At 48.1% G+C, this 27,931-nt stretch overlaps 2 protein-coding genes across 2 annotated transcripts in view; one reads left to right on the top strand and one right to left on the bottom strand.

Moving 5' to 3' along the window:
- Nucleotides 1–2,708, top strand: part of Ttf2 (transcription termination factor 2) — a 32,905-nt gene extending 30,197 nt beyond the window's left edge. The window contains 2 exon segments of the mRNA XM_038311239.1: nt 1,211–1,337; nt 1,339–2,708. Of these exon segments, the coding sequence (XP_038167167.1) occupies nt 1,211–1,337; nt 1,339–1,386 (175 nt within the window). The 3' untranslated portion in view covers nt 1,387–2,708.
- A 7,034-nt stretch (nt 2,709–9,742) lies between these two features.
- On the bottom strand, nt 9,743–18,783 carry Trim45 (tripartite motif containing 45). The gene is given in 17 exon segments (XM_038311307.1): nt 9,743–9,934; nt 9,936–10,024; nt 11,221–11,311; nt 11,313–11,333; nt 11,335–11,349; nt 13,211–13,246; nt 13,248–13,325; nt 13,587; nt 14,088–14,217; nt 15,743–15,784; nt 15,787–15,862; nt 15,864–15,893; nt 15,895–15,933; nt 15,935–16,012; nt 16,014–16,479; nt 17,969–18,018; nt 18,020–18,783. Coding segments are annotated over 17 exon segments (1,959 nt in total). The 5' UTR covers nt 18,677–18,783; the 3' UTR covers nt 9,743–9,874.
- Nucleotides 18,784–27,931: the final 9,148 nt, after the last annotated feature.

Raw genomic sequence — 27,931 nt, 5'->3', positions numbered from 1 at the left:
TCATCCTGTGCGTGCAGACACCAAAATGAATGCTACTGAGCACCTGGCTGTGCCAAGTATAATTACACCCTCCAGGATAAAAATGCCAGTCTGAAATGTTTGCTTCCTGCTGCCTTAGCACAGACATTTGCATTATCTGTATGGATAGTGCTTGTTTATCTAGCTGTACAGCCAGAAACTAAACTCCTTCCTGTCCCTCTTCCCATGCTCAGGCCTTCAGTTATATTTTCTAAACTGCTAACCATCCTTTCTTTCCCACCCCCACCACCCGCTCCCTATACAGCTTGCTGATTCCCGTCCTCTGCATTGTCAGCAGAGAACTCTTTTAACTGATGTCTGTTGGGACATGGCACACCTTCAATGACTCACTTCCTGTCGATTTACTCTGTCTTGGTGTGATGGGAATAAGCACTGAGGACCTGACCTAGAGCTCTTGAACTTTTGCTCCCAGCAGACTTGCCTGGACAGCATGCTCTTTAACTAAACATACCGTGTTCTGAAGCTCAGCCACGGTTTGCCCCGTTCTCATTCCCTGGGATGCTGTGCCTACACCACCACGTCATCTAGCAAACCCCTGGTGCCACACATTAAGAGTTAACTCCAATGGAGCTTTCCTTGACTGACCTACAAAGATTGCCTTTCGTACCCTGGACACACTGCCGCTGTACCACTTCCTCTGTCTTCTTCTTCTTCTTCTTCTTCTTCTTCTTCTTCTTCTTCTTCTTCTTCTTCTTATTATTATTATTATTATTATTATTGATGTTCATATCTTTGTTTTCTCCTACAGAGAAAAAAACTACACCCTTTTTGTCACTTCCCATAGGACGTGGTGTATGTATATATAAATTCATACTTAGTGGGCACTTGAATGAGGCCTGGTTATGGTATGGATTAGCTAAGAAATTAGACACTGCACGTAAACACACACACACTTGTCAGGATCTTGACCTTTGAGGCCTTCAGACCTTACCAAAATGGAGTTTGAGTGAAAGCCGGGCCTCTACATTTTAGATAGAAATGCAGTGACCCTCACTTCAGAAAGAAAGCTTAGTCGGAGGCCCATTGCTTTAAACGGACACACTTGGAAGGTACGTGGATTCTCTGCTCTCATCTAGTGCCAGGGAAACATCCTTACAGCTGAAGGAGAGAGAATTTGAATGCGCACGTGGGTTCGCCGCTTGGACTCATGTTTGTTATCATTTGTTCTTAGGTTCGTCTGTGAGGGGACAGTGGAAGAGAAGATCTTACAGCTCCAAGAAAAAAAGAAACATTTGGCCAAACAAGTCCTATCGGGATCTGGAGCATCTGTCACCAAGCTCACGCTGGCTGACCTCAAGGATCCTCTTTGGTATCCTAGCTTCCTCTGCTGGTGCTGGTGTGCGCTAGCTCTGGGGTGGTGCTTTTCATGATCCTGGAGCCTTAGATCTCATTTTACCTAAACTGAGGCATACTCCTATGCCGTGATCGAGGGAGGCCACCGTGTTAAACAGGTTAGTCCATCATGTTTATGTTTATTACTCCACTAGTTTAATGTGTGCCATAGAAACCAGTAGGGTTAGTTCAGATTTGAACCTAGCATGTGGGTGCATGCCTATAATTCCAGCCCGTTGTGAAACAAGCGGATGGAGAGTTCCAGGCCAACCTGAGGTAGAGACTCTCAAGACCAAACACAGAAGTGCTTGGAAGCCAGTCATAGTCAATAATTATATTTCCAGCACTCAAGAGGCTGTGGCAGGATTGTGAGTTAGAGGCCAGCTTATGCTACAGGGTAAATTCCAGGCCTACCTGGGCTACAGAATGAACCAAGTCTTTAAAAAAACCAAACCAAACCAATGAAAAGCTTTGGCGTTAGATGGTCTGGAAGAACTGTACAAATGCGTTGGTAGAGGGCTGGAGAGATGGCTCAGGCTGTTAAGAGCATTGCCTGCTCTTCCAAAGGTCCTGAGTTCATTCCCAGCAACCACATGGTTAGCTTACAACCATCTGTAATGGGGTCTGGTTTCCCTCTTCTGCCTGCAGGCGTACCACAGAATATTGTTTACATAATAAATAAATAAATAAATGCGTTGGTAAAGCTCGACAATCCATCACAGGCCTGGTGACAAATGCCCATAAGCCCAGCACTTTGGAGGTAAAGGCAAGCAGCTCTTGAGTCTGAGGTTCTTTGGCAGCCTTAATTACATGGTGAGACCCTGTCTTGTCAAACAGCCACAAAGCCCTGTGTTGCCACCTCAGCTGATAGGAGACCTGATCCTCATTACCTTTACTATGTAGGCTCTGTGCTGTCCTTCTTACTGGCAGGCCTGCTCCTCGTAAGCCTCTGAGCAAAAAAGGGAAGAGCCTGCAGCCAGTCATCTCTGTGGCTGGATGAAGCCAGGCAGTGCCTCGGGCTTGGGGGTCAGGATATTTTGCACATAAACAGATGCTGAGTATTTATCATGTATCGTCTAGCCTTCTGTCATTTAGCCTGTGCCTCATTGTTTCATTTAGGAGTATATCAACAATCAGTGTGACTGTCACTCAGGGTCATCACTGAATCATTTAGTATTGTTCCCTTTGGTATCAGGATTTCTATCATGTAGTATTTGTATTATTTAATGTTGATATCAATTTTTGTTACCGCTGGCATTTACTATTGTGTTAGTTTATACCATTCTTACCCATTGTATTATCATGGGTATCATCTAATAAATGTTTTCAACAATGTCCACAGAGGTAATGCTGTTCCCCAAGCCATATCTTTTCTTCAGAGCATCCAGATACTGCCTGCTGCAGGTGGTATCCACATTACTGAGTAGTAGTGGGGGCCGAAGAGAAGTAAATGTAAGGAAATAGGCTATCTGCCAACTTTCTAAATGGCTCTTGTTTCTGCAACCTGCTGGAAATGGGAACTGAAGGAAGATGCCACCACTAGATCAGGGTTCTCTTCTTTCCTTTAAGAAAATGTTGTTTGAGAACTTCATACCACATCCTCCACCGCCACTCTTCTCTCCCAACCAAATGTACTCTTTCTAAACCCAAGACTACTCAGTGTGACGGTATGTACACAGGGCCATGACCGGAGCACTGGCGGTCAGCAGAGCCAGAGGGAGGGAGTGAGGAGGGAGACAGGTTGCATCCTTGACGCAAACTGACATTGTCCCTCCCCTAGCAGCCATCAGTTGCCGGGAGCTCTTAAGCTATGGGATGGGAATTTATAAGGCCCTCCTCCATCCATGCTCAGATTTGGCTAGCTTGATCTTATGCATAAGTCACAGCTACTGTGAGTTCATGTGTGTGGTGGCCTGTCATGTGCAGAAAACAATGTTTCACTGGTTCCTGCTATGTAGAAGAATTGTCATGGAAGAGGCAGAACAGTTTCTGAACTTAATTTGGGCCATAGATCATTCTGTCGGACCTGGGTAAAGGCACGAGCCCTATGTTCACCCGTCAGTGTGGCAGAAGATGCGGCCCCTCGTAAAAGTAGGTAGCGACGACATGCGCTGGTGGGAAGAAATCAACTCTGGAACATCCACTGCGCTCGAGTTCTGCTCTCAACGCAGCTGGATGCAGAGCTAGTTAATACGAGGTTTTAAGAATTTATGTTTTGCTCCCTCATTTGTAAGGTGGGCCTTGTTTTCAGAACTTAACGGCGACAATGAGATTCCTAATAAAATGAAATGAAGGCAGTAGAATTACCCTTTTGAAGTCACAGGATCAAAGTAACGATGGCCCTCAGCAAGCATGTCCACATCTGACGGTCATTAGCTGACCGCTCTCCATGGGTCAGTTCCAGGTCCCTTGGCCATCACAGCCTTTTGTCTGTATGGTGTATGAATTAGCATAGATCACATACTACCCTGGGGACACATGGTTTGCCAAGCAGATCAGTGATGTCCGCCTGTGGGGTAGACACTGAATGCCCACTTCAAGCACCGCTGAAACAGAGTCCTAACCTTCAAATTTGCGAGTCTTTATTTGGAGAATACAGAGATTCTAAGGTATATTCAAAGACCATCGGCAAATGCCTCTAAGTAGACTTTTCCTGGTATCTTAGAGACCTTCCCTTCATTCTTCCTGTTCTGATGGCAAGCCAGCAAAGCTTCCAAATTGTCTGAGGTAGGTAAGTGTTCCTGCCAAAGTGAGATGCTAGTGATGTCTGTGGGTGCAGGAAATGTGGAACCACCTGATGGAACGGAGTTCACCAATGGTGGTTCTTAAATCCTAGTTAATGCTGTAAGGGGCCTTCTAGTGTCCACCTCAGGTTTAGGTTAATTTAGTTTGTTGTTCTGTGATCTGGGGGGGGGGGGGGCTGAATCTAAGGGGCCTAGCTACTGAGAACTCTATTGCTAGGCTACTTTCCCAGCCCCTGTTTTATTTCTTTTTAAATGTTTATATTTTGGGCACTGACAGTCAGGTCCAGGCTTCAAGCATACTAGGCAAGCACTGTATCACTGGGCTGTGCCTCGGTCTGTATGTTCATTTTAGTTCATATGAATCAAGTTATTATTGTTTCATTTTTTTTTTTTTTTTTTTGATAGGGTCTTTTAAGCCCAGGCTGATCTTGAACTTGTAACCCTTCTGCCTCAGCCATCTGAGTGCCAGATTAAAGGTATTTGTCACCATGAGTGGCTCACTAATCAGTTTCTTGGTAAGATGTTGCCTTTGTGCCCTAATCAAGGCCATCACCTCATATTGTAGTGACCAGTTGAGGGGCCGTGCTAATCCCCGCCAGGGTCACCAAGCCTGTGCAGGAACCTCCACTTCCAGTTTTCTTCTCACATGTGCCTGCCCACTTCGGAGCTGGCCGTGAACAGTCTGAGGAAAAAGCCCTTTCTACATCCTGAAGTGCCATACAGAGCCCGTGGCAGTGCTACGGGACGGTGCCAGGGATACTAGCATACAGAACATGAGTGCAGCCACGGAACCTGGGCAGAAGGGACTCAAGACAGTAAGCATATTCCCATGGCTGTTCCCTCCCGGTGGCAGGCATGTTGCATTTCCATTCCATCCCTCGCAGTCGTGGACTCTGTGGTACATTGTTCCTAATTAGCCCTAATTCCATTTTTACTGATGAGAACACTTGAATATGGATTATATGCCTAAGAATTCAGGTTGCCTATTATTTCAGGTTGTGCTTGCAGATCGGCTTTCTTCTTCTTCCTGTATTTTTCTAGGGCTTGAAGCTGTGTGCTGCTTAGTTTGTCAGCTTTGATAGAAACCAGGGCCATCTTGGAAAATGCTTCTATCAGATTGGCCTGTGGGGCCTTTTCTTGACTAATGATTTCTGCGGGTGGTGCCACCTGAGTTTGCAGTCCTGGGTTCTATAAGAAAGCAAGTTCAGCAAGCCCTGGAGAGCAAGCGAGGGAGCAGCGCTCGTCCATGGCTTCGGATTCAGTACCTGCCCTGCCCTTCCTCAGTGGTGGCTGGCCAAACAGTCTCAACAGCTGTTACCAGTGCACAGTGTTCTCAAACACCAAAATTACAAGGTGTTTCCTTCATGGAGGTTTATGTTTGACTTTTCTCTTAAATGTTGATCAAAAAAGAGCATGCAACACACCACAGCTGAGTGACATTCTAGACCCTGTCAAACTCCAAGACTCCTCTTCATATGCAATTGGGAACAGCAATAGAATGATACCTTTATGGAGTGTGACCCCTTTCTTTAGCGATTATGTGGGGTTTTTTTTTTTTTTGTTGTTGTTGTTTTCTTTTAATTCAGGGTCTTGCTGTACACCTTGCAACCCAGGCTGCCTCTGTTTCCCAAGTGCCAGGAGTATAGACATATATCACCATCTCTTCCTTTAATGCTTTATTGTGGCCCCTTAGACACAGTGGTATTTCCTCCTGGGTATCCGGTTCAGTGAAATGGCTCCAAGGTGAAGTCAGATTCTCCTACACCAAGAGGGTAATCATGGGAGTATAGATGGAGATGTGTAAGAAAGAAAGGATGCTGAGGCAGTTTGAATGTAGTTGCCCCCCCCCCCCCATAAGTTCATAGTGGCACTATTGGGAGGTGTGGCCTTGTTGAAGGAAGTATGTCACTGAGGGGGCGGGCTTTGAGGTTCTTTTGTTCAGGCTTCGCTCAGTTTAACGCGGAGATCACTTTCTGCAGTTTGTAAGATGTAGGTAAGATGTAGGACTCTCAGCTACTTCTCCAGCACCACATCGGCCTGGATGCCACCGTCTCCCACTGTGATAACGGACGGAAGCTCTGAAACTGTAAGCCACCCCAATGAAATGTTTGCTTTATGAGAGTTGCCATGGTCATGGTGTCTCTTCATAGCACTAGAAAGTCCAACTGAGACAGATGGAAAATTCTTCTGTTGCACAATTACTCGTACATTAATTGAAATACATATCAAGCACCTACCATGTGCAAGGCTTTACTGAGTGCTTCATTTATAAAGGGAAGCCAAGTCAAACAGAAGCCTACTTCCCTGAGGTGTCAAGGAGGTCTTGTCACCTGGTGTCAAGAGCTGTGGAAGAGGACCTTGTAGCCGGAAGGGATCATCAGAGAAACTTTGAGAACTTTGAGGAAGTGACGAATGCCTTCTCAGTATGTAGGAACTGGCACACAGTGGGACCCCCTCTTCCTCTGATCTAATTTGACACACTCTGCAGCCAGCCACTCCTGAGCAGGTCCACACCCTCCGGTGTCATGTTGAACAGTGACTGCAGGAAGGTTACAGGATGGGTGGGCTGGCGCATATACGGGTGTTTATTCCCAAGACGACAGTATCCCAGAGGACGGCCTTTGCCCTCAGCCGTAACAGCAGCAGCGTCACTGACATCATAGAGCTGTGTCTTGATGTTTCAGCATAGCTCAAAGCTCTGAAGCACTCTGTGCCGTAGGGCAGTCCCTACAGCCTCCACTTCCTCTCTCCTTCCCATGGAGTTTGGGCTTTTTAAAACCGCTCTGACTCTCCATGGATCTCTCGGTTGTCCGAGTAGTTGGATTCCACTGAGCTAAGACCCTAGTGTACAAGCCAAGCCAAGGAAGAGCCGCCCTCCTGCCACCCCTGGAGCTTTCAATACTGTTAACAGAATTGTTGCCAGCAATACTGCTTAGTGACCTAGGTATTGGCCAAAGCCTAGATGGGCCCCAGGGATCAAAATTTCCTCTAGTGATGCAGCTTCACCACAGAGAGTTGGCTGGTTGTTGCAGCCTCGCCAAGGGAGGCTCCTGAGCTTTGCTGCAATGTTCTGCGCTGCCTCACAGACACCTGGGAAAGATGATGTAATCTGAGAGCCTTCACGGCCCAAGACTCCCTAGACGTCTGAGGTAATTGGAAAATTCAAAGCTGGTCCCTTGGGCACACAGAATTTACCCAGCAAGTTTGATAGAAGGTTAAGACATTTTCCCAAGTGGTATATGGTTCAGTCATGAAAACATACTAAGCAGAACCAAATGGAAAGTTCTACAGGTTTTTATTATTATTCATTCAATATACTATTGTCTCTTCTTTGAGCCAATATCTGCCCCACATGGGAATAGTACAGTTACCAAGTCAAGTCCCTGCCCTCAGGGAGCTCAAAGTCTCCAGGAGGTATATTATACATGGCAGATGGTGATGAAGCTGTGCGGGGGTGATGTCTTCTCCTGAGTAGGGTGCGGCTGTTTTATACATAGTAGGTAGGTGGGCGAGCTCACTAATAGGATGGAGCTGACGCTAGAGTAGAGCGGGAAACTTGGAGAAATCAGAGTGAATCAGGAAGGTTTGCGTCTTTGAGAAGGGCACGTCAGAGAGATGGACCAGTGACTTAAGAGCTCCAAGATAAGACTCTGCCTGATTCCTGAGGAAACACCCCCGCCAGGGCACACCGTGGCTGGACAGGGGACAGCATGTGCTGACCAGAAAGAGAACATGGATCAGACGGTCATAACATGGTAACGGGAATGAAGCATGCATGCTGGCTTTGTTCTGAGTAAGATGGGAGGCCACCGGAGGGTACTGAGCATGAATGATGGGACATTTTGAGAGGTTCTCTCCTGGGGACATAGTGGAAGGGGGAAAGGCAGAAGCCGGGTGGTCAGAAGACAATGACAAACCTTTAGGTTGGGAAACCTTAGGGCATCTCAGACCTGGACAGCAGCAGTGGATGTTAGAGAGCAGTGGATGTGTAAGGGAAAGCTGTTGGCTGGTTTCCTGTGGTTTGGATATGGTGGTGTGCATGCAGGATGTTTCCAGGGCTCCCACCTAAGGACAGACTTGTGCATTTGAAGTGCAGGAGAGGACTACAGAAGAAGCATTTTTGGTTATGGCAGGCAGGAGGAAGTGACAACAGACACTGGAAGTCATTTGAATGTGAGATGTACACACGGGAGATGTGGTGCGGAGCCATTGCATATAATTATCTAGAGAGCAGACCTAGGGGCACCTAGGAGCCCACTGTGTATGAATGGCATTTAAGTGAACAGAATGAGGTCTGGGAACAGGAGGGAAATGGAAGAACTGCTCTTCGCTCTCCTGGGGGTACAGAGGACAGGAAAGGCAAGGATGGAGCAGAGGAACGGGAAAGGAAGTCGAGCAGAGTGCAGGAGTGATGCCTCATCAGACATTAAGAGGACACTTCCGGAGGCGTCCCAGTTTTCCATTTGCTGTGGAAAGCTATCCTAGGCACTGTGAACAGTCTGACCTGTAACCACACTAGATGCTACTAGGCCCTGAATCCCCAAGATTCTGCCAGGCATTCCTCAGGGAGGTAGGAGTGGGGCAAAACCAGTATCTCAAAGTAGCAGTGGTTCTACTAGGAGACATAAACCGTGAAGAACAATCAACAACCACCTTGAGGGGTAAGTGGGCAGCCATGTTTTCTGGGAACATCAGATTTGGCTTACAGAAAGGAGTCTAAAGGGAATGCTTCCCAGAAAAGGAAAGAAACTTAGTATCTTAATGTCTGTAACTACAGTGTAGCAGCTCCGAGAAGGAAATGTATTGTGTGGTGACCTCAACAGCTGTCAAACTAAACATGTCACCCTCCTTTGCATTACCCAAGTGACTGCTGCAATGAGTCACCACTTCCTAGAGAAATCTTATGATGCCAACTTTCGGTAATTAATATTTAGTAGATGCTGAGTTTACTACTATACAGAAGCCAAGGGTCCCAGAACACACAAGTGTATGCAAGGAAGACCTTGGCGGGGGCTGAGGCCAGCTAAGTCTTTTTCCCAGAATTCTTAGCTGCTAGGGTGGACCTGCAGAGTCAGTGCTTTCATCTGGATATAGAGACACAGCAGAAACTCTCTACTGTCAGAGCTGTGAGGACGGAGGACTCTCCAGCATCTGGTGTAAGAACTCAAACAGATGGGTGAGATCTTTCACACCATCCTCCTTAGTAACTGCCTACAGATGAGTCATCAGCACCCAGGCTCTTAGCTAAACAACAGAACCACGTTATAATTGTCACAAAACCATGGAAAAAAACCACTGAACAGATACAAGTGATTGGGACAAAGGGTTTTTTCATTCTCTGAGAGAAGCACTTAAATTCCAGCTCAGGGATAAACTGGAGAGGTTGAATACAACAGAAGGTAAGGAGAGAACGTCCTCCCCTGCTCCGTGATGGTTATGTTCCCAAGGCACAGACACCTTGATACCTGTATGAAACAGAAAGGAGCCTCCTGTGGAGTAGATCCGCCAGCCTGCACTGGAAGAGCAGTGTGGTGGTGGCCCACACTCAGCAACAGTATAGTATAGACTTCTCAGGATAGACGGGAAGCTCACATACTCAAAAAAAAAAAAAAAAAACCACTTAACTCTTAGGTTAGAGAAAGCACTCTGTCTTTAATTCTGTCAGTCTCTTTAGAACTACTCAAGCTTTTCGGTCCTCCGCACATCTGAAGTAATGCTGGCTTCAAGTTTACCAGACTGAACTTGTACCCAGTAAGCTGTCAGAGGGCCACAGTCCTAAGCAGACTCCTCGGTGCGCTCTGCCCACCTGTGTATGTGCACTTCAGACTTCTCCATGAACTTCCCACAGCAAGACCAGTGCGGACGACCTGGGTGTCCTTTGTGTCCATGGCCACAGCCGAGGTACCCACCTGCATGATACAAAAGGGAGGGAAACACCTGAAAGTAAGAGCCCAGCTCTTGCTACACAGGTGAAACCTGGCAGTGCTCAGACTTAAGCAGTGATGAGTTCATCCGAAGGAACTACCTTTTTTCGCTCTACTGGAGCCAGAACTACAGAGGCAATCGTGGCTGGCCAGGCTCTCAAAACTGTCCAACGTGCAGCCTGAAGATGATCTAGCTTGCATTTGAACTGTTAAAAAACGAGCTATTTGGGGGGCTGGAGAGATGGCTCAGAGGTTAAGAGCATTGCCCTGCTCTTCCAAAGGTCCTGAGTTCAATTCCCAGCAACCACATGGTGGCTCACAACCATCTGTAATGAGGTCTGGTGCCCTCTTCTGGCCTGCAGGCATACACACAGAACATTGTATACATGATAAATATTTTTTAAAAATGAGCTATTTGGATCTTTCCTACAATGCAGTGAGTGACATGAAAGGGAAGATCAGTGCAAAAGAAGACAGATCCTGGATTGATTGCACAGGAGGGCACAGAAGCCCATTTTGTGGGCCACTGTTAAGGATATGGTATAAATTTTTTATTATTTTATGTATATGAGTATTTGCCTGTGTGAATGTCTGTGTAATGTGTGCCCTGGTACCCAGAAGCCAGAAGAAGGCATTAATCCCTTGAATTGGAGGTAATAAACAATTGTGAGCCCCCATGTGAGCACTAGGAGTTGACCTTGGGTCTTCTGGAAGAGTAGCCATTACCCACAAGATTGGCCTCTCCCCAGTTCCAGGAGAAAATAATTTTTTAAAAATATTTGGATCTCTTGCCTGGAGATCCTGCCTCCCCAGAGAGTCAGATGCTGCTCAATTATCCCTTCCTTAATCCTCCCCATTTAAGGTTGTCTTCATGATTTGGGATGGGTCTGCAATTCCACAGTGCTCAGACTACTAGAAGAGGTGCAGGCTGAATCGGAGACTCCCACAGAGAACAAGAGGCTGTGGATTGGTCACAAGGCTTGTGTACTGTGAATTGTATCCAGAAAGACCGCAGACTTTGAACCCTGTTATTTTTCAATTCAGAGCAAGAAAGCCTTACTGTGCACGTTCCCTTGTCCTGTCTCCACACGTAAGGCTGGAACTTTTAGAACACCCTGCCCAGTGTCTGTGAGGCAGAGAAGGGAAGGACCCTTTGCAGCTGCACAGGCAAGCAGCGCTACCTGGCATGGTGGCCTCCGCAGGCACAGCGTGCAGTTTCTGGCCTCCGCTGGAGCAGAAGGTGCAGCAGTGAAACACCCCTGGATGCGGGCGTATGCTTTCTCCTCACCGTCATTGGTGAATGGTGAGCCCTGAAGGGTAACAGGCCAAGAGCAAAGGGAATGGCACCTTCAGGTATCACTGGGTGCGCTGAGCACCAATCAGTGCATGACAAGCAGGCTCTGAGTCACAGGAGGGACAGGATGCAGGACAGAAAGGTATCTGCTAGGGGACTTCTCGGCTGGATGCGACAACCCAAGTGCAGTGAGACTTGACTTGGACACGTGTTGTCTTCGCAATGCGTCCCGAGTCGCCACGTTTCACCAGGGCACTGACTGCACTCCCTAAGCCTACCTCCTGGGCACTGAAGGACGAGTTCCATAGGGTCAGCTTCATTTTCAGTGATGTCTGAATTAGCTAGGGTCTGGCGCAAGCTGGATGGGTTCTGCCTCCCTCCAGCCCTGAGTGAAGTGGGAGTGGAACCCCCTCCACACAACAGCCGTCCTGACTCAGGCTTTTGGTGACTGACTGCAGTCTTGAGGCGTCTTGTGGGTAGTTACTGGGCTTCCACACCACATGCTAGGACAACGTGCAGTGCTTCCTGCAGCTTCTCAGCCACGTGTCTCCCAGAGCTAGCCCCTTCCTTCCCACCTCTAGACCCTGGACAGCATAAATCTGTCTGTCCAGCCTCGTATTGGTGGACTGTGGAGGGTACATGGAAGACAGAAAGGTTTAGGATGTGTGGCTAATGATTCTCAAGTTAGGAACTATCTGCCTTTTTCTTCAAGGGTAACTTGAATTTTAATTTCTCTCTCATGTTAAACACAAATGTTTATTAAGTGTTGTAATTTTCCTGTAACCACGTAAGAGCCACATTGGTCTGTGGAAGCCTGGTTCCCTAGAAGACTTCCCAATGTTAAAGTCACCCTCTACTGAGGGAAGATCAATAGCCTGAAATCTATGAATTATGAGCCAAAATAAACATTTCTTTTCTGCTAGGTTTATAGCTCTGGTATTTTTGTCACAGTAATGGAAGGCTGGAAAAACACAATTTTTCTAAAAAAAAAAAAAAGAACCTGGTGGCAAATATGACTGGCACATCCTGTAATTCCTGAGGTGAGAGCAAGAGGATCAAGAGTTCAAGGCCAGCTTGGCTACACAGTGAGCTGTAGAGCAGCCTACAGGTTATAAACAATATTTCTGTCCCCCATATCTACAACAACACAATGAAACAAAACAACCCGGAGTTTAAGGAATAGGTTCAAATTCCAATTTTGGTTACAGAATTATTTAACTATTGGGGCAAGACTGGTCTGTCTGAGTAGGCTTTGGAGAAAACTGAAGTATGCACAAACATGCAGCCCATTCCCAACATGATTAGATCAGCAGTAATTGGCGCTGAATGTCGTCCTACTGCACAGGTCATATGGTTAACATGGCCACAATGAATGCCGACGGCCATCACCATTGCCCTCTGGCTGAGGGAATAATTGCTCCAATAGCAGCAGAGATTTGAAAACTTCCTAAACCAAGAAGTGTTATACTTACTTGTGGGGGGATTGGGGTCATGGTACAGCACACATATGCTCTATGTACTGATGGTTAGGCAGATAAATGACTGGATAGACGACCGGGAGGAGCCATAACCCTGCCTACTGTGGCCCACTCACAGTGTGGAAAGGTTGAGAACTATTGAATGTGCGTGTGTGTCTGCTAAGGGACTCCCCTGTGGTCAAGACATCTTCTCTGGATTAGGAATCCCCACAGACTAACCAGGAGAAGAATGAAGTGCAGAGTCCCTGCCAGCCGGGGGGGGGGGGGGGGAGGTGGAGGGCCATGAGCACCCTCGACTACAGAGTCGAGCAAGGGACAGTTTATGTCATCCCCGACGCAGCTGGTCCCTGAGAGACCTATGAGAGCCCTGCGCTGACAGCCAGCACAGGCCTTCCTCACCTGCACATGCTGCTCTCTGATGCAGACCCACACGGTGGTAGACCTCCAGGTTCCTTGGGGTGAAGGAAACATTGTATGATCCATCCTTGTTGTCCTGGACCACCGTTCTGACGGGCTGAAGGAAAGTGAGAGTTCATGAGACTGCTCCAGATGTCCCCACCTGAGGCCGGACTTCTGGTGGCATTACATCCCTTATGCCGAATGTAAACTGTAAATGTCCCTCAAGATGCAGGTAAGCAGCGTCAGTTCCACGCTGGCCCGACATCCTGACAACCTACAGAGTGCTCCTGTCTCTCTTTTTGCGGGTCTCTGTTGTACTCCCTGTCTTGTGGACCCTTCTCCTTACACCCAATTGCAGAGGGAGAAATATAAACACACTCCTAGGACAATTTAATGGGAAAATACTAGGTTAAGAAAGGGTACAGGGGCGGAGACGATGGCTCCATGGTTAAGAGTACTGCTTGCTCTTCCAAAAGGTCCTGAGTTCAATTCCCAGCAACCACATATGGCTCACAACCATCTGTAATAAGATTTGGTGCCCTCTTCTGGCCTGCAGGCATACACGCAGCAATACTAAGAATACTATATACATAATAAATAAATGATCTTAAAAAAAAAAGGGTACAATTCTGTTACACATCAAAAAAAATCTGTCCATTTCAAAGTTTGGAATGAGGACAGTCTGGGGGCAGTGGGCAGCTATGTTGAAAGAGAAAACTGAGCTAAGCCATAAAACCTACAAAGGGGACACGTTTGGCTAATCATTTTCTCGTGGCATTATGGAATCATACGATGAAGGAGTCCGGTTATATCTCCAGTAACTCAAAGGCCCTGCTTTCTTCCTCTGCCTACTATACATGGTAAGTTTAACATGCACCTGTCTTTCTTATCTTTGGGGACGACTGCGACCTGGACGTTGTCTCCTCCCCGGCCCATGCTCTCTCCGGCAGCATCCTTACAAAGCAGGGTAAAAGAGGCTGTCTGCTTCTCTCGAGCTCTGTGGAGATCTGCAAAAGACAAACAGTGCTCACCGCTCAGGCAAACGGAGGCACCATGGCTCCCAGTCAGACAACAAAGCTGTGCCTCCTAGTAACTACCCTGTTCCCTCCGGCCTTCTAGGCCATACTGATGGGCACCCTCCTGGAGGCCTGGGTACGTGCTTATGCAGCCGCTCAAGTCACAGGGAGTCTGCATCTTAACCCTACCCCTAAGGAAACTGCGAATAATCTAGGATTAATCTAGGAATCCAAAGAAAGCCTTTAGACCTGTAGACCAGTGTCCTCAAAACTACCTTCTGCAAGCCCCAGGTCCCAACTAGGAGAGGAAGAGGATGCTGCAGTCTAGCTTGCTGCTTCCCTGTTGTATGAGCCCCTACAACTCAGAAGCTACTACCAAGGTGCTGGGGCCACCCACTGGCTACCGTCTGGAGGCCAGCAAGCAGAGGAAACCAGGTTTCTCCTCAGTCCCAGGTTGTTGAACTACCAGGCATTGTGGAGGGTCTAGGAAACTCCTAACTTGTATGTGTGCCCTTCTTAGTGGGTCCTTCTGGGAAAGGTCGTTCTCAGAGGGCTTCTGTGACTTCTAAAGAGCTAGAAATTCCTTGCTAAAGTAAAGGCAAACTCTTGAATACAAATTTCCCATTAGGATTGATCTGTGGAATATGTCTAAATAACACACTTCCCTTAGGAACAGAACACTGGTAGAAAGGAACCATTTCTAGCTGGGTCTAGTGATGCCCCCCTTTAAGCCCAGCACTCAGAGGCAGGCGGACTTCTGTAAGACACTGTAGTCAGAGCTACCCAGTAAGACCCTGTCTCAAACAAACAAAGGACCTCAACCTATCAAATTCTTTGAAATACCAATGATAAAAAGTTTGTGTGATCTAAAATGGTAAGGAAGAAAGGAAGGCGTGATTTTGTTTTCCTCGTTGCTCTGTGACCCTCAACATTGCACCCAGGCAACCAGGAGGCCATGCATGTCTCTGCACAGGCAGATTTTGCCTTGGCCTGGTCGGTGCTGTTATCTCCTGTGGGTGTGGTCGGGCTCTACCACCCCAAGCATGGTCCTTACGGTTCTCGGGAGCTTCTGCTTTTTCTGGAATGAAACAGGCTCAAACCTCACCCCAGTATGAACCCAGACCAAGCAAGAGGGAAGAGCAAGGCAGGGAGCTGCTGCCTTTCCAATCAGTACGCCTCTCCCCCTTAGTCAGTGGTCAGAAACAGAGTGCTCCTAGCGCAACAAGCCCCATTCTTTTTTCTTTATGACACAGTCTCATATAGCTCAGGCAGGCTACACACTGGCTATGCATCCAAAGATGTCCTCAAACTTCTAACGCTTCTGCCTCCACCTGCCGAGAGCTGGGATTAGAGGCACGTGTAGTCAGTTTTATGTGGTGCTGGTGATCAAACCCAGGCTGTGTGCCAGGTAGGCAAGCATTCTGCCAATTGAGCTACACCCCCAGACTACACCCCAGATAGCAAGCCACAGTTCACCAACCATGTCCTCTCAAGCCAGTGGGAAGCGCGTCCCTACCTTCTCCCTGAAGGACACATTTAGCGGGATCAACTTCTTGGTGTTAATGGCCCCGTAGACTTCATAGCCCCGGCACTGGCCAGCCTTCTCCTGAGGAGAGAAGCAGATCTTATCATTCACTTCCCGGGCGGGCGCTGTACTCAACTTTGTTTCAGCTTCCGGAGCCGTTCGACCACCACCCCTTTGGTGATAGAGGATTTCTAGGTCCGAGCCGCTGGTCAGCAGGTGCTCGGTGAACTCCACCCCTGTCCGCATATCAGCCAGCAACTGTTTCCAGCTGGGCCTTCTGCAACTGCAAAGAATTTTCCTTCTGGACCCGTATGTCATCCAGCTGCTTGAGCAGTCTGTCCCGGTGTTCCTCGATGGCTTTGATGTAGCCCTCAGAGAATGTTCGGACGTCACCCGCCACGGCCTCCACTCGCTCCTGGAGGCCACTGTTCATGCTTTCAATCTGAGCCAGGGCTTCCTCCAGGGCCTCCACGTGGGGCTGGGTGCCTCTCAGGAGCTCCCGCACAGAATCTCCATGCTTGTGGATGACGTTGCTGGTGAAGTCATAGGGGTGCTCCCGGTGCTCCCCAACCACACAGTCCCGACACACTGGCCGGTCACAGAGTTCACAGAACAGCCTCAGCTCCTCCGCAGGGTGAGCAGGACACAGGATGGGCTTTCCAACCCGACTGTAGCCTTTCAAGTCTTTCAGGTCCACCATGGTATGATACATCGTCTTCTTCTGCCGCCTGGGAAGAAGCGGGAAATGAGGGAATCACTCTAGAGGGAGACAGAGTGGCAAGAGGTTCTAGAAGTTAAATAGATTTGAGTCATATCCCTTAGAACGTCTAATATCAAACAGTAGGATACTCTTTGCTTCATTATTTTTTCATACTGAGCCCCATGCCTATCTGCGGGCTATCGTTTAGAACACAATACATATATACTTGGACCTGGCTTGGGATAAATATTCAAAAGGTACAATGCTGAGACCACGTTCTGAGAAACTCTCCAAAGTTAATTCGGTGCTAAGTCTGAAGAGTCACAGCCCACTTCCTAAAGCACAGTGGAAGGCTAGCACCAAGTGACAAACCACGCCAGATGGATCTATGTAGCAATGAAAGCACGGGCTGGCTCTGACAAGGCCGTGCCTTATGTTTAAGTAACATTTTAGTAAAGTACTTCCTTGGCCAGCGCCTACATCACGTACATTGGCAGGCCAGGTGTTCCCTCCAGAGTCATGAGCATTAGGGGAAAGTGAAATCAATGGGCACTAAAATCAAAGCACTCTTTAATTCCTCTTTTCTATAGCCTCCTAGGGGACACAGGGAAATCCCTAGGACCACGCACTGACTGCTTGTCGAGTTCCTTGGTAACATTCCCCGTCAACTTCAGGCATCCATGCCTATTCTGGTCTGAGTGTGGCTGCAGAGAAAGTGTGTCAGCTGCTGAGCTGGCAACGTGACAAGTCGAGGGATGACCGCACAAGCTCAAAATAGGGAGCAAAGACAGCTGTTGTGTTGGTAAGGCCAGGAAACAAAACTGCTCTAGGTCAATCTGAAAACTTTGTTTAGGGTTTGTTTTGTTTTTCTATTCTGATGCACTAGAGAGGGATGGGGAAAGGGGACAGAGAGTAAATGATCTAACAAAATTCATTGCGCGTGATAAACGACAAAATACCCCAATTAGCATCTACCAGCCTGCTCTCCGGGTACAGAGGTATGAGGTAACACACAGCCAGCGGTCAATACCTGTGGCGAGAAGGTGGCATGCATTTTGAAAAAGAGCACAGAAGAGCCAGGTCTGAATTGAAGAAGACTCAGTTCACTTTACGCTCTTACCAGCCATGGGAACTTGGCAAGTCACAAAATATTGCTGAGTTTCTGTTTTAATAAATAAGGGTGAAATAAGTGTCTGTCCTTCTGTAAAAGAGATCTTACAATGATCAGATGAGACGGAGGGCAAGGTCCATGCCAGCACGGTAATCCTGCCTCTCCAGCACCCGTTCAACAGAGGAGCAGCTGGTGCTGGGAGGACCCCAATGTGCTGTAAACTGAAACCTGAGAGGCTGTACTAACTTGCACGCTAGAGCTTGTGATTGCACGGTTGTGTCGTTTTTGCCGTTTGACAGTGTCTGAGAAAGCCTTCCTCTTGACCTGCCCACCACGGGATTTGTGCCTTGATACCTTTGCACTCCCACTCTTAGGCCATACAACAGGCGGGGTGTTCCCTCTTTACCTATGAGCCTGGCAGCAGAAGTGGCAGAGAATTGCCTTGCAGGTCTGACACCCTCTTCTCTACTTCTCGGTCGCTGCACAGGTCACACACCAGGCCCTGGCCTTCCCCACGCAGACTCTCCAGCATCACGTCATTCAAGGCCAGGTGGTCTATCGTTAACGCCTTCACTCCACCCAAGGGCAGGTCCACCTGAGCATCACATACCGGACAGAGGATGCCAACCTGCGGCTGCAAGCTGCGTGGCTTGGGTTCCTGGAAGAGGGACCCCTCAGAGCTTGTGTCTGAGTCACCTCCACGGATGTCCACTACCGAGAACGGTTCCAGCTTTTCCAGACATGTGGTGCACACCGTGTGCAAGCAAGGCAAGAGCCTGGGGGCTTTGAAAAGCCCCAGACACGAAGGGCAGTGAGTCTTGCCTGAGTTCCCAGATGCGTTCGCATCGGGGAGTTTGTGCACGAAACCCAGAAGTGGCTTCCTGTTTTCTGACATCTTTCCCACGTCTGTACAAAGTATCAGAAAAGGCCCTGGGGAGTTCCTACAATGCAGGATAAATTCACCCAGAAACAGAGTTTCCCAGAATTTGAACAGAGAACATGTGGGCTCTCGTGTTGCCAAATAAAAGGGCAACCGGGAAGAGGGTGCCTCGGGTTCATCCACAGAGCTACTCCGGATTTGTGGACTGGGCCCTTCCTTTCCACTGCATCCCATACCAGACTCGTCCACGCCCTCCTCAATCACCGAAGTCGTCCCCTCGCAAGCGCTTCTAGATCTAGTCCCAGCTAGTCCTGCAACCACCACCAGACCCCTGCATTTCGTGTCCTCCACGGCCACCCCCCTCCCGCCCCACTGGTCCCACCCCCACCACGCGACAAGCGCGCCCTCGCCCCGGGCGATGAGGTAAAGAGGGTCCTCTGGCTCTCCCAGGGTGCGGCGCCTGGTGCGGCCCGCCTCCCTAGGCTGCCCAGAAGGCCCTACAGCCGTCGCCCCGCCCCGCACCAATCCCAGCCCAGGTAGACTCCGAAGAGTCCAATCACCGTCCGAGAGGGGCGGGGCCTCGGCCGCTCGGACCCACGCGGCCCTCCAGAGTGACACCACTGCCATCCAATAAGCTCAGCAAAATTCCACATCCTCGACTGGCCACTCGCGCGGCAGGATGAGCTGGACTAAGGGATGGCAGCAGGAAGTGCCGGAAGAGGAGTCTGGGAGTGAGCGGCATAGAGTGGTCGGCGTCACCATGTCACGAAGATGAGTTCTGGCCACTAGAGCGGCCTCAGGACCTTTGGAAAAGCCTCGCTGTGTGCCGCAGAACGGGATCCGCCCCAAACTCAGATAGGGTTTTCCCATTGGTGCGTGGTACTGTCAGTCCGCCCGAGGTGTAGCCTGAAGCATGCTGGAACTTGTAGGCGACCTCTCCTTGGCTACAGAGGCTTCCGCGAAGCAGGGGTTACCCTGCCAGGTCTCTTCTTTCTTCCGTCTTCTGAGCATTTTTTTTTTTTTTTTCCTGTCCTAGGATCCCTCAGGTCTAGCGTGCTGGGTACCAGAACTCCCGCAGCTGGCTAGCTTCTGGCATTTTCCATGGCAAGGGACCCTCCGGCTCTAGTCCGAAAAACTAAACGAAAAGTTTATAGAACGGCCGCCCCTTGGAGCTCAACTGAGTTTCCGGGGTGCTGGCCGCTTTTAATTAACCGGCCTAAGGCGGGAGGGAGCATGTCCCTAAGAGTTAGATACTTCTCAATCAGAATTCAATAGTAACGGAAGAGGGTGTGGGACGACGACAAGCAGAGCAAGTTTGGCAGCTGGTTTTTTTATTACAATCAAGGGGGCTCCTGACTGGTCACAATGGGACAGAGGAGGATGTCAGTGAGGGACAAGTCCTTTGCAGGCCCGACAACTTTGTAGTTAGGAAGATGGATACACCGGGTACCTGACCATTATTATTTCTTTGTCTCCTTGAAGAATCTTGCCAGGAGTTTCAGATTCATTCATGTGGTAGCTGCTTCCTACACGTGGTCATTGAAACCTTGACCTCTGAATTCCAAAAATGGTAATAACACTACTCGTTAGCAGCTACTGTTCTCATTCTTCAGTAGTGTAAGCCTCTGTCTGTTTCGCTGCTTTCCTTGTTTACAACCTCCCTTTGGTTTCAGGGACCTCTTTTTAGAGATAAATACTGTATTCCTGCCGTTGGAACCTATGCTTTTATGAAGTAAGGACTCTAGAAAGGGCCCCAAACTGTGGAAATATGAAATAAAAAAAAAGAAGGATCATCTGGCTATTTCTGAAATATGTTGGGTTGAAGATGTATGTAGTTCACTTATAAGAGTGTTTGCTCAGTATGTATGAGGCTCTGGATTCTCTCTCTAGCACATGTGTGTGAACACAGACACACACACACACCAACCAAAACTCGTCTGGTTTTGTCTTTATCGTGAGGATCTTGAGATCTGGCTCTAACATTACAGTAAGTAAAATATATCTGTAAATGACTCAAGCCACTTTTTTTTATTTGTTTGTTTTTTGGTTTTTCGAGACAGTTTCTCTGTAGCTTTGGAGCCTGTCCTGGAACTAGCCCTTGTAGACCAGGCTGGCCTTGAACTCATAGAGATCCGCCTGCCTCTGCCTCTGGAGTGCTGGGATTAAAGGCGTGCACCACCACTGCCTGGCTATGAAAACCACTTTTATATAAAAGTCACGTGACCCCCCCCCCCCAAAGTAAGATGCCTACGTAGGTCCTAGAAATGAAAATGGCCCTTACCTAGGCTTGCCAGCCTTCCGTCCTCTGCACTGCCCTGACCGAATCTTCTTGCTCCTCTCCAGTATCCTGAAGCAAATGACAAGTACTCTTGTGGACTTGGCTTTGCTGTGTCCTCTTGCTCTGACCTTTGCCCTCCTTGATGCTTGGCTATACTTGGTTTCATCTCTTATTCATACCCTATCACATTTCCCATAGTGGGCATTCTAACTTCTCTTCTTTGAGAACTGCTTTATAATTTATATGCATCGTCTCATTTAATCTTCTAACAGCTTCTGAGAGAACAGCCTGGAAGAGGTCTAATGGTCCACCTACGCTAACATCTGGGACGGAGACACATGATGTCATGTCTAAGATTCTGCTGCAGTCACCTCTACCCTTCTCAAATCCCTCACACGGAGCACCTACCTGCCTCCCGGGGAGGGAGAAAATGGGGCCATCTGGAGAACATCTTCACAGTCTACTAAAAGTCTATGCCTCTGCTCTGCCTCTCTCACGACACTGGTTGCTGCTTTGATCCCGCCCACTTCTGCCTCTCCTTATTTCATTGACACACTTATATCTCACTGACAGACACACTTATTTCACCGACACACTCAGGCAGCCCTTTACATGTTCTTTCTACCGAGGACCATGATCGAGTTCTGCAGGAAAACTCGTTGTCCCTCGGTCCAGGTCCCCTCAGCTAGTGAACGTAGGTGCATTTCTTCAAGTGCAACCTTGGCTCAGTCGTCTCATCAACTATTTCTTCTTTCTCCTCGTGTGCAGATCATGAGGGACGATATTGCCGGACATTTCTCAGTACTCGATCATTTTAGTGTTTGCCGTGCTGTGTGGTGGGACTGCTTCCATAGTCTCCTGTTAGTCCCCACCTCTCCGCTTTGTTCTGTAGCTTTCCCATCCATAGCTCCTCTTAAAGAGTTGAGTCCCAGACCTATAATTCCAGTGCTGACCGGTCTCTCCCCCAAGTGTTTGTCTTTGGTGTCTGTTAGGAGTCTGCTCCAAAGTATGTTCCCATCCCTTAAGCCCCACTTTGAATGTCTCTGGGCTTCTCTATTCATTACATTCTGCCCTCCAAATTGTCACGTCATTCTCTGACGGGTCGCTCATCCTCCCAGCCTGAAATCTTATCGTCCTCTCGGCCCCCTTTCTCATGTTCCAGATGCAGGCAGGCATCAGTTTCTTTCCGTTCCCATTGCCAACACCTTGCTGCACAGAATTTTTCAGACGGCACAAGACCATATATCACTCTCACGTCAAGTACCACATTAGTTTCTGGATCACTCTTGACTTCCTCTTTTAAAATAGCTAATTTGATCTTCCAGGTTAATTGTAAAGCCACGCTAAGCTTTGTTGACTGAAGCTTTGTGTACTGAAGTCAGAAAGCCAAGAAGAGAAGATCAGGAGATCAGGAAGGCCAGGGAAGGAATGTGACCCCATCAGGAAGGTGACCTTACAGGAGATCAGGAAGGTCAGGGAGGGAGGTGGTCTATTGGGAGAGCAGGAATGCTGGGTCTGACGTTACTTGGTTCATCCAACAGATATCCAGTGAACGTGTAGACAGGGAGACAGGTTCTGGCGGACTTGCCTTACGCCATTACATCTGCCTCTGTCAGTCACTATGCCTTTACCTCCTTGATTTCTCCCGAGACCTCCAGTCTGAAGCCCAGCCCCGTCGGCTTCTGCCTTCATCCCCTCCTTCCCGGTGGATCTTTCTATGGGCTCACACTCATGCTTCAGTTTCTCCTTCAGTTCTGTGCTGCTTGGCCTCCCTTTTCTCTTCTTGCCAGCTAAGGGTCTGGAGAATAGGGTGGCTTGCATAAAGTGTGTCCCATAGGCTCCCGTCTCAACACTCAGTCCTAGTTGGTAGTGTAGTTTGGGGACATTTGGCAACTTTTTGTTGGTAGAGCTTCCCTGGGGCCGGGCGGGGCAAGGCAGGGTGGGGCAGGGCAGGGTGCTTCGAGGTTTTATAGCTGGCCCACTTCCACCATGCTCTCTGCTTCTTGATTTGCCCAGATGTGAGCAAGCAGCCTGTATCCCTACCCGGGCTGAGGGCCCCACCACGATGGACTGCATCTCAAACTCTGAGCCCAAGCAAATGCTTGCTTCCTGTGTGCTTGCCACTGTGAGAAAGATAACATAAACATAGTCTACGCTTGCTTCTCGAGTTCTTCTCCTTCATTCTTACCCCCAATGCCGTGCAGGCTGGCATTTGCTGTCAACGTTCCTCGGAAACGGCCCTTTTACAAATGGCACCAGCCACATGCCGTGTGCTCCTCTTCAGTTCTTCTTTCCCTGACTTTGTTGTCAATTAAAACGCAACTTTCTGAAACTTCCCACCCTCCCCACTTGCCCTCTGACCATCCTGTCTTTACCCACGGTGCAGTTTCTTCTGCTTAGCCCTTCAATGTTTTATTTGAGTTGTTAGCCCCACCCCCACCCTAAAACCTCCTCATTCTCCCTTGATTGTTATGGGAGGGGAGAGTCTAGAAAAAGTACTAGTCTAGTTCTTTCATGTGGACTTTTTTTTTTTTCCATCCACCTAATGAGACTTCTGAATTCTGAGACTTGATGGTGAAATGATGTGGGAGGGTCTTCTGTTTGAGTTGATTTCATTGGTTAATAAAGAAACTGCCTGGCTCATTTGATAGGCCGGCCCTTAGGTGGGTGGAGTAGACAGAACAGAATGCTGGGAAGTTAGTCAGACGCCTCGCCTCTCCTCAGGGAGACAGTCGCCATGAAGCCAGCCACCAGGTCAGACATGCTGAATCTTTCCCGGTAAGACACCACTCGTGGTGTTATAATAGGTTATTAGATATGGGTTAAAGCAAGAGATGTGAGAATTAGCTAATAAGAGGCTGGAACTAATGGGCCAGGCAGTGTTTAAATGAATACAGTTTGTGTGTTGTTATTTCGGGTGTAAAGCTAACCATGCGGGAGCCGGGCGGGACAATGAGCAGGCCTGCTGGCTCGCTCAACACTATAGTGAAGGAGTAACGTGGCCACATGACCGAAAGGAGAGTAATTCAGACCAGGGAAGTGTCTGAGAGGCACATACCTGGCGTGTTTATGCAACAGCAGAAAGCTGGGGCACTAGGGATCAAAGGAACCAGTGGAGGGCCAGAGTAGGGATTTTATCATGACCTTACCTGGGTATCCAACTTCATTTCTTGTCCTGCCCCTGCCCTACACAGCAGGTACCTGAGCCTCAACCTTTTAAAGTAGCTGTACTGATCTCCCTGCTCTGGTTACTGTAGCTTGCCCAAGGCTCTGTTTAAACATCTACTTCCCCAGGAATCTTCCATTCATGGGGTCCTTGCTGTGTGCTACCCGTACGTGCTGGAGAGATTTTTGTCAGCGTGACACAAAGTGGGTCATCTGGGAAGAGAGACCCTCAGCTGAGAAAATGCCTCCACCAGACTGGCCTGTAGGTGAGTCTGAAACATTGATAAGTGATAGATTCGGGAGTTCCCAGATCACTGTAGGTGGCGTGTCTTCTGGGCAGGTGGTCCTGGGGGGACCTGGGAGGTGTAAGAATGGTGTCTGATTGTGAGACTGGAGAAGAAGTCAGTAAGTCCAGTAAGCGTCATTCCTCCGTGGCTCTGCCTCTGTCCTTGCTCCGGCTCCTGTCTGACCTCCCGCCATGTTTTTTTTTTGTTGTTGTTGTTGTTTTTGTTTTGTGTGTGTGTGTGTTTGTGTTTGTGTTTTATCACAGCAGCAGGAAACCACACTAGAACAGTATGCACTCAATTTCCTTCCTTTCTTTTCTTTCCTCTCTTTCACCTATCTAGCCCTGGCTGGGCTGGACCTTGCTATGTAGATCAGCCGGCCTTATACTCTCCGGAATCCGCTTGATCCGCTGCTGGGTTTAAAGGTGTGCACCGCCACTGCCAGCTGTACCACGTTTTCTATCCCCTCACCTGATGCTGCCTTCTGCCACCACTGTGCCTCTCTGCCTTTAAAAATTTTAAAATGATAAATGTGTGTGTGTGTGTGTGTGTGCGCGCGCGCATGCCTGGGTATGTACACATGAGGTATGTACACATGAGGTATGTACACATGAGGCATCGGAGCCCCTGGAGTTGGTGTTACAGGGAAGCCACCCAGTGTAGGGGCCGGGAACTGAACTCAGATCCTCTGGACTGCTAAGCAAACTTCTAACCACATGGGCTCCTGTCTCACTGCTACGTTACAAACACAGGCTACAGTGCCCGAAACACAACATGTCCAATAAGTGAATAAAATAAGTGGCTGAGACTCGTGGTTCATACCTAGAAACTCGTAATATCAGGACAAACACCATTGGGAAGTGTGTTGCTGATTTCAGCTAGATTGGTTTCAGCTTTCTGAAGTTGTTAGCGTGGCCTGATTCCTAACATGCAGCTCTTTAATGCCATCTAGTGGAAGTAGCTTCTGTCAAGATAAAAAGCACCAATAAATTTGGTAATGCTCACTTGGCTCTTTTTTTATTTTATTTTGTTTTTAACTGAGAGAAAGGAGGGGTTGAATAGGCTCCAGGACACAGTGAGCTCCAGATGATTTGGCTTTTACTTAAAAATTCACTGTGCTGAGCCGGGTATGGCATTGACAATACTCCCAGCACTTGGGAGGTGGGGGCAGGAATACCAGCAGTTCAAGGTCATTAAAGAAAGGAAGGAAAGAGGGAAGAGATGAAGGAAGGACTAGACGATAAGGTGATGTAATTATGAGAGACAGCGAGTATAAACAGTCCCCCGTTTCAGACACTTGGTGATAAATGGGCAGCGGTTCCACTTTGAGAAGGTGACGATGAGCTACTTAGAATGATGTCACCTTTCAAGCTCTCCACAGAGGGGAGGAGAGGATTGGACTAAAGCACACAAGACACCAGCTCCACGTTACATATCCACCTGCCCTTACAGAAAGGGTCTTTACTGACTTGTCTATGACGCTTCATCCTTTGTTCCTGACTCCACTGACTGGCAGGTGTCTGTCATGGCCCCCAATGGCCTATAGCTGACATAGTCAGAAAGCATCCATCTTAAGTGATCCTTGGACCGTGTGCACTTTAGTGTACACTTGTCCGTGCCTTTCTCTGAGCTTAGCGTCACACGTTTATCACTACTGGAGCCCATTATCCACCTTTCTTGGAAATAAATGCTTTTAAAAGGTATCTGGGACATTATGTATTTTCTTTTAACAACACGAGCAAATGCTCTTTTATTATTTTAGTTGCACAGACATTTATATTCCACGCAGTATATATATACTATATACTATTATTCATTAAGATTGGAGAAGCGGTTGTGGAGCGCCCCTGCTGTTATGTTGAGAATTGGGCACAAAAGCGTGCTTTGTGCTCCTAGTAAACACCGCATTCTAACTTAACACAGCTTCCCCTTTTAGGATCCCTTCAGCTCTTGACTTTAATAAATATGCCAACTTTCAAGGTTAGTTTCGAAAATGCTGGTTTAAATTAAACCTTTGGTGTGGTACACATTTGCCCTGGTTAGGTTTTTTGTTGTTGTTGTTTGATTTAAAGATTTGTTTATTTATTTTATATATGAGTGCTCTGTATGTACGACTTTATCCCAGAAGAGGGCATCAGATCCCACTATAGATGGCTGTGAGCCACCATGTGAGTGCTGGGAATTGAACTCAGGGCCTCTGGAAGAGCAGCCATTGCTCTTAACCACTAAGCCATCTCTCTAGAGATGGCTGGTTTTATGGCTTGCTCTTTGCCATTGTTAGGGTTGGAGAGAAACCCTCAAAGAAGACCAATAGCCACCTATGTAATAACAAGAGTGCTTTATTAATTTCAACGTTGGGGTGGTACTTGGAGACCCCCCAAAGGAGGTCACAGGCTCCTTTTAAGTGGAGTTAGGGGAATTCCAGAGAGGAGGGCTTAATCTGGAGTTGAATTGGTGGTGGAAAGATTAGTCTGGGGGCTGACTGGTGAGAGCTAACTGTGGGAGGCCTAGTGGCTAGGTACTTTCTGGCGGCAGGGTAGGGGAGGCTATCTTTAGCTTTCAGAAGTCTGGGACGTGTCTGCTGAGCCAGCAGAGGGACTTTGGGGGCTTGCCGAGCCAGCAGAGGGGCTTGTGGGGGTGCTTGCTGATGGTCACCCATAAGTTGTGGTTTTCCTGAGGCCTGCCTGCTCAGCTCTGGCCCAGTCTAGTGAACTGAAGCTAAGGCTTAGATTTCTGTCAGGCTACTAGGAGAGGCTGGTAGGAGAGCTTGGTCGTGTCCCCTCCACTCCCCCAGTTGTGTCAGCAGGGTGGTAAGTCAATATGGGCAAAGACGACCTCCTATGCTCATAGGTTGGCAGAATTGATATTGTTAAATGGCTGCCTTTCCAAAAGCAATAGAGTCAATGTAGTTCTCTTGAAAATTCCAATGACATTCTTCACCTAAAGAGAATACTTAATCCTAAAACTTATGTGGAAGCACAAGAGATCTCAAACAGCTAAGTCAACCCCGATGAAAAAGTGTAATGTCGGAGGCGACACGAGACCTGACTTCAAACTCTACTACAGCCAAGGTGGCAAAAGCAGCTTGGTACTGCTGCAGAGCCACATGCCCTAGATAGAAGCCCATGTGCTTGCAGCCTGCTGATTCTCGAGAAAGGCACCAAACATGCGTTGGAAAAAGGATGGCCTCCTGCAAAAGTGGTCATAATGAAGTCTAGGTATCCAAACTAGATCCCTGTCACTCACCCTATACAAAAATCGACTTAAATAATCCAAGGGCCTTAATGTAAGACTTGAAACTTTGGAAATTATTTCAGATCTAAGGGCAAGCAATAGCTTTCTGAATAGGATTCTCCAATAGTTGAAGAAATAAGAGCAAGAGCTGACAAAGGTATGGCGAATTAAAATGCTTCTCTTCAGCAAAAGACCAATCAATGGAGTGAAGAGACAGCCCATAAAATAAGAGAAAAATCTTTGCCAAGTATTTATCTAATGGGAGTAATGGCTATAATATATAAAGAACTAAAAAGAGACAGCAGACCAATTAGTTCAATCAATAGATGAGCAGGTGAAATCAACAGGCGCTTCTTAAATGAAGATATGCACATGGATACACACGTGTGCCCATGTTATATGCAATTGCAAGGACACTATCCAACACCTTCAGCTACCAGGGAAATACAGACCAACTACATTGAGATTCTGTCTCATCCCCATCACAATGGCTAATCATTAAGAAAACATGGGCACTGGAGAAGAGAT

Source organism: Arvicola amphibius, chromosome 14 (genome assembly GCF_903992535.2).
Source record: "Arvicola amphibius chromosome 14, mArvAmp1.2, whole genome shotgun sequence".
Lineage (NCBI taxonomy): Eukaryota > Metazoa > Chordata > Mammalia > Rodentia > Cricetidae > Arvicola > Arvicola amphibius.
This window is presented reverse-complemented; position numbering and strand designations above follow the sequence as displayed.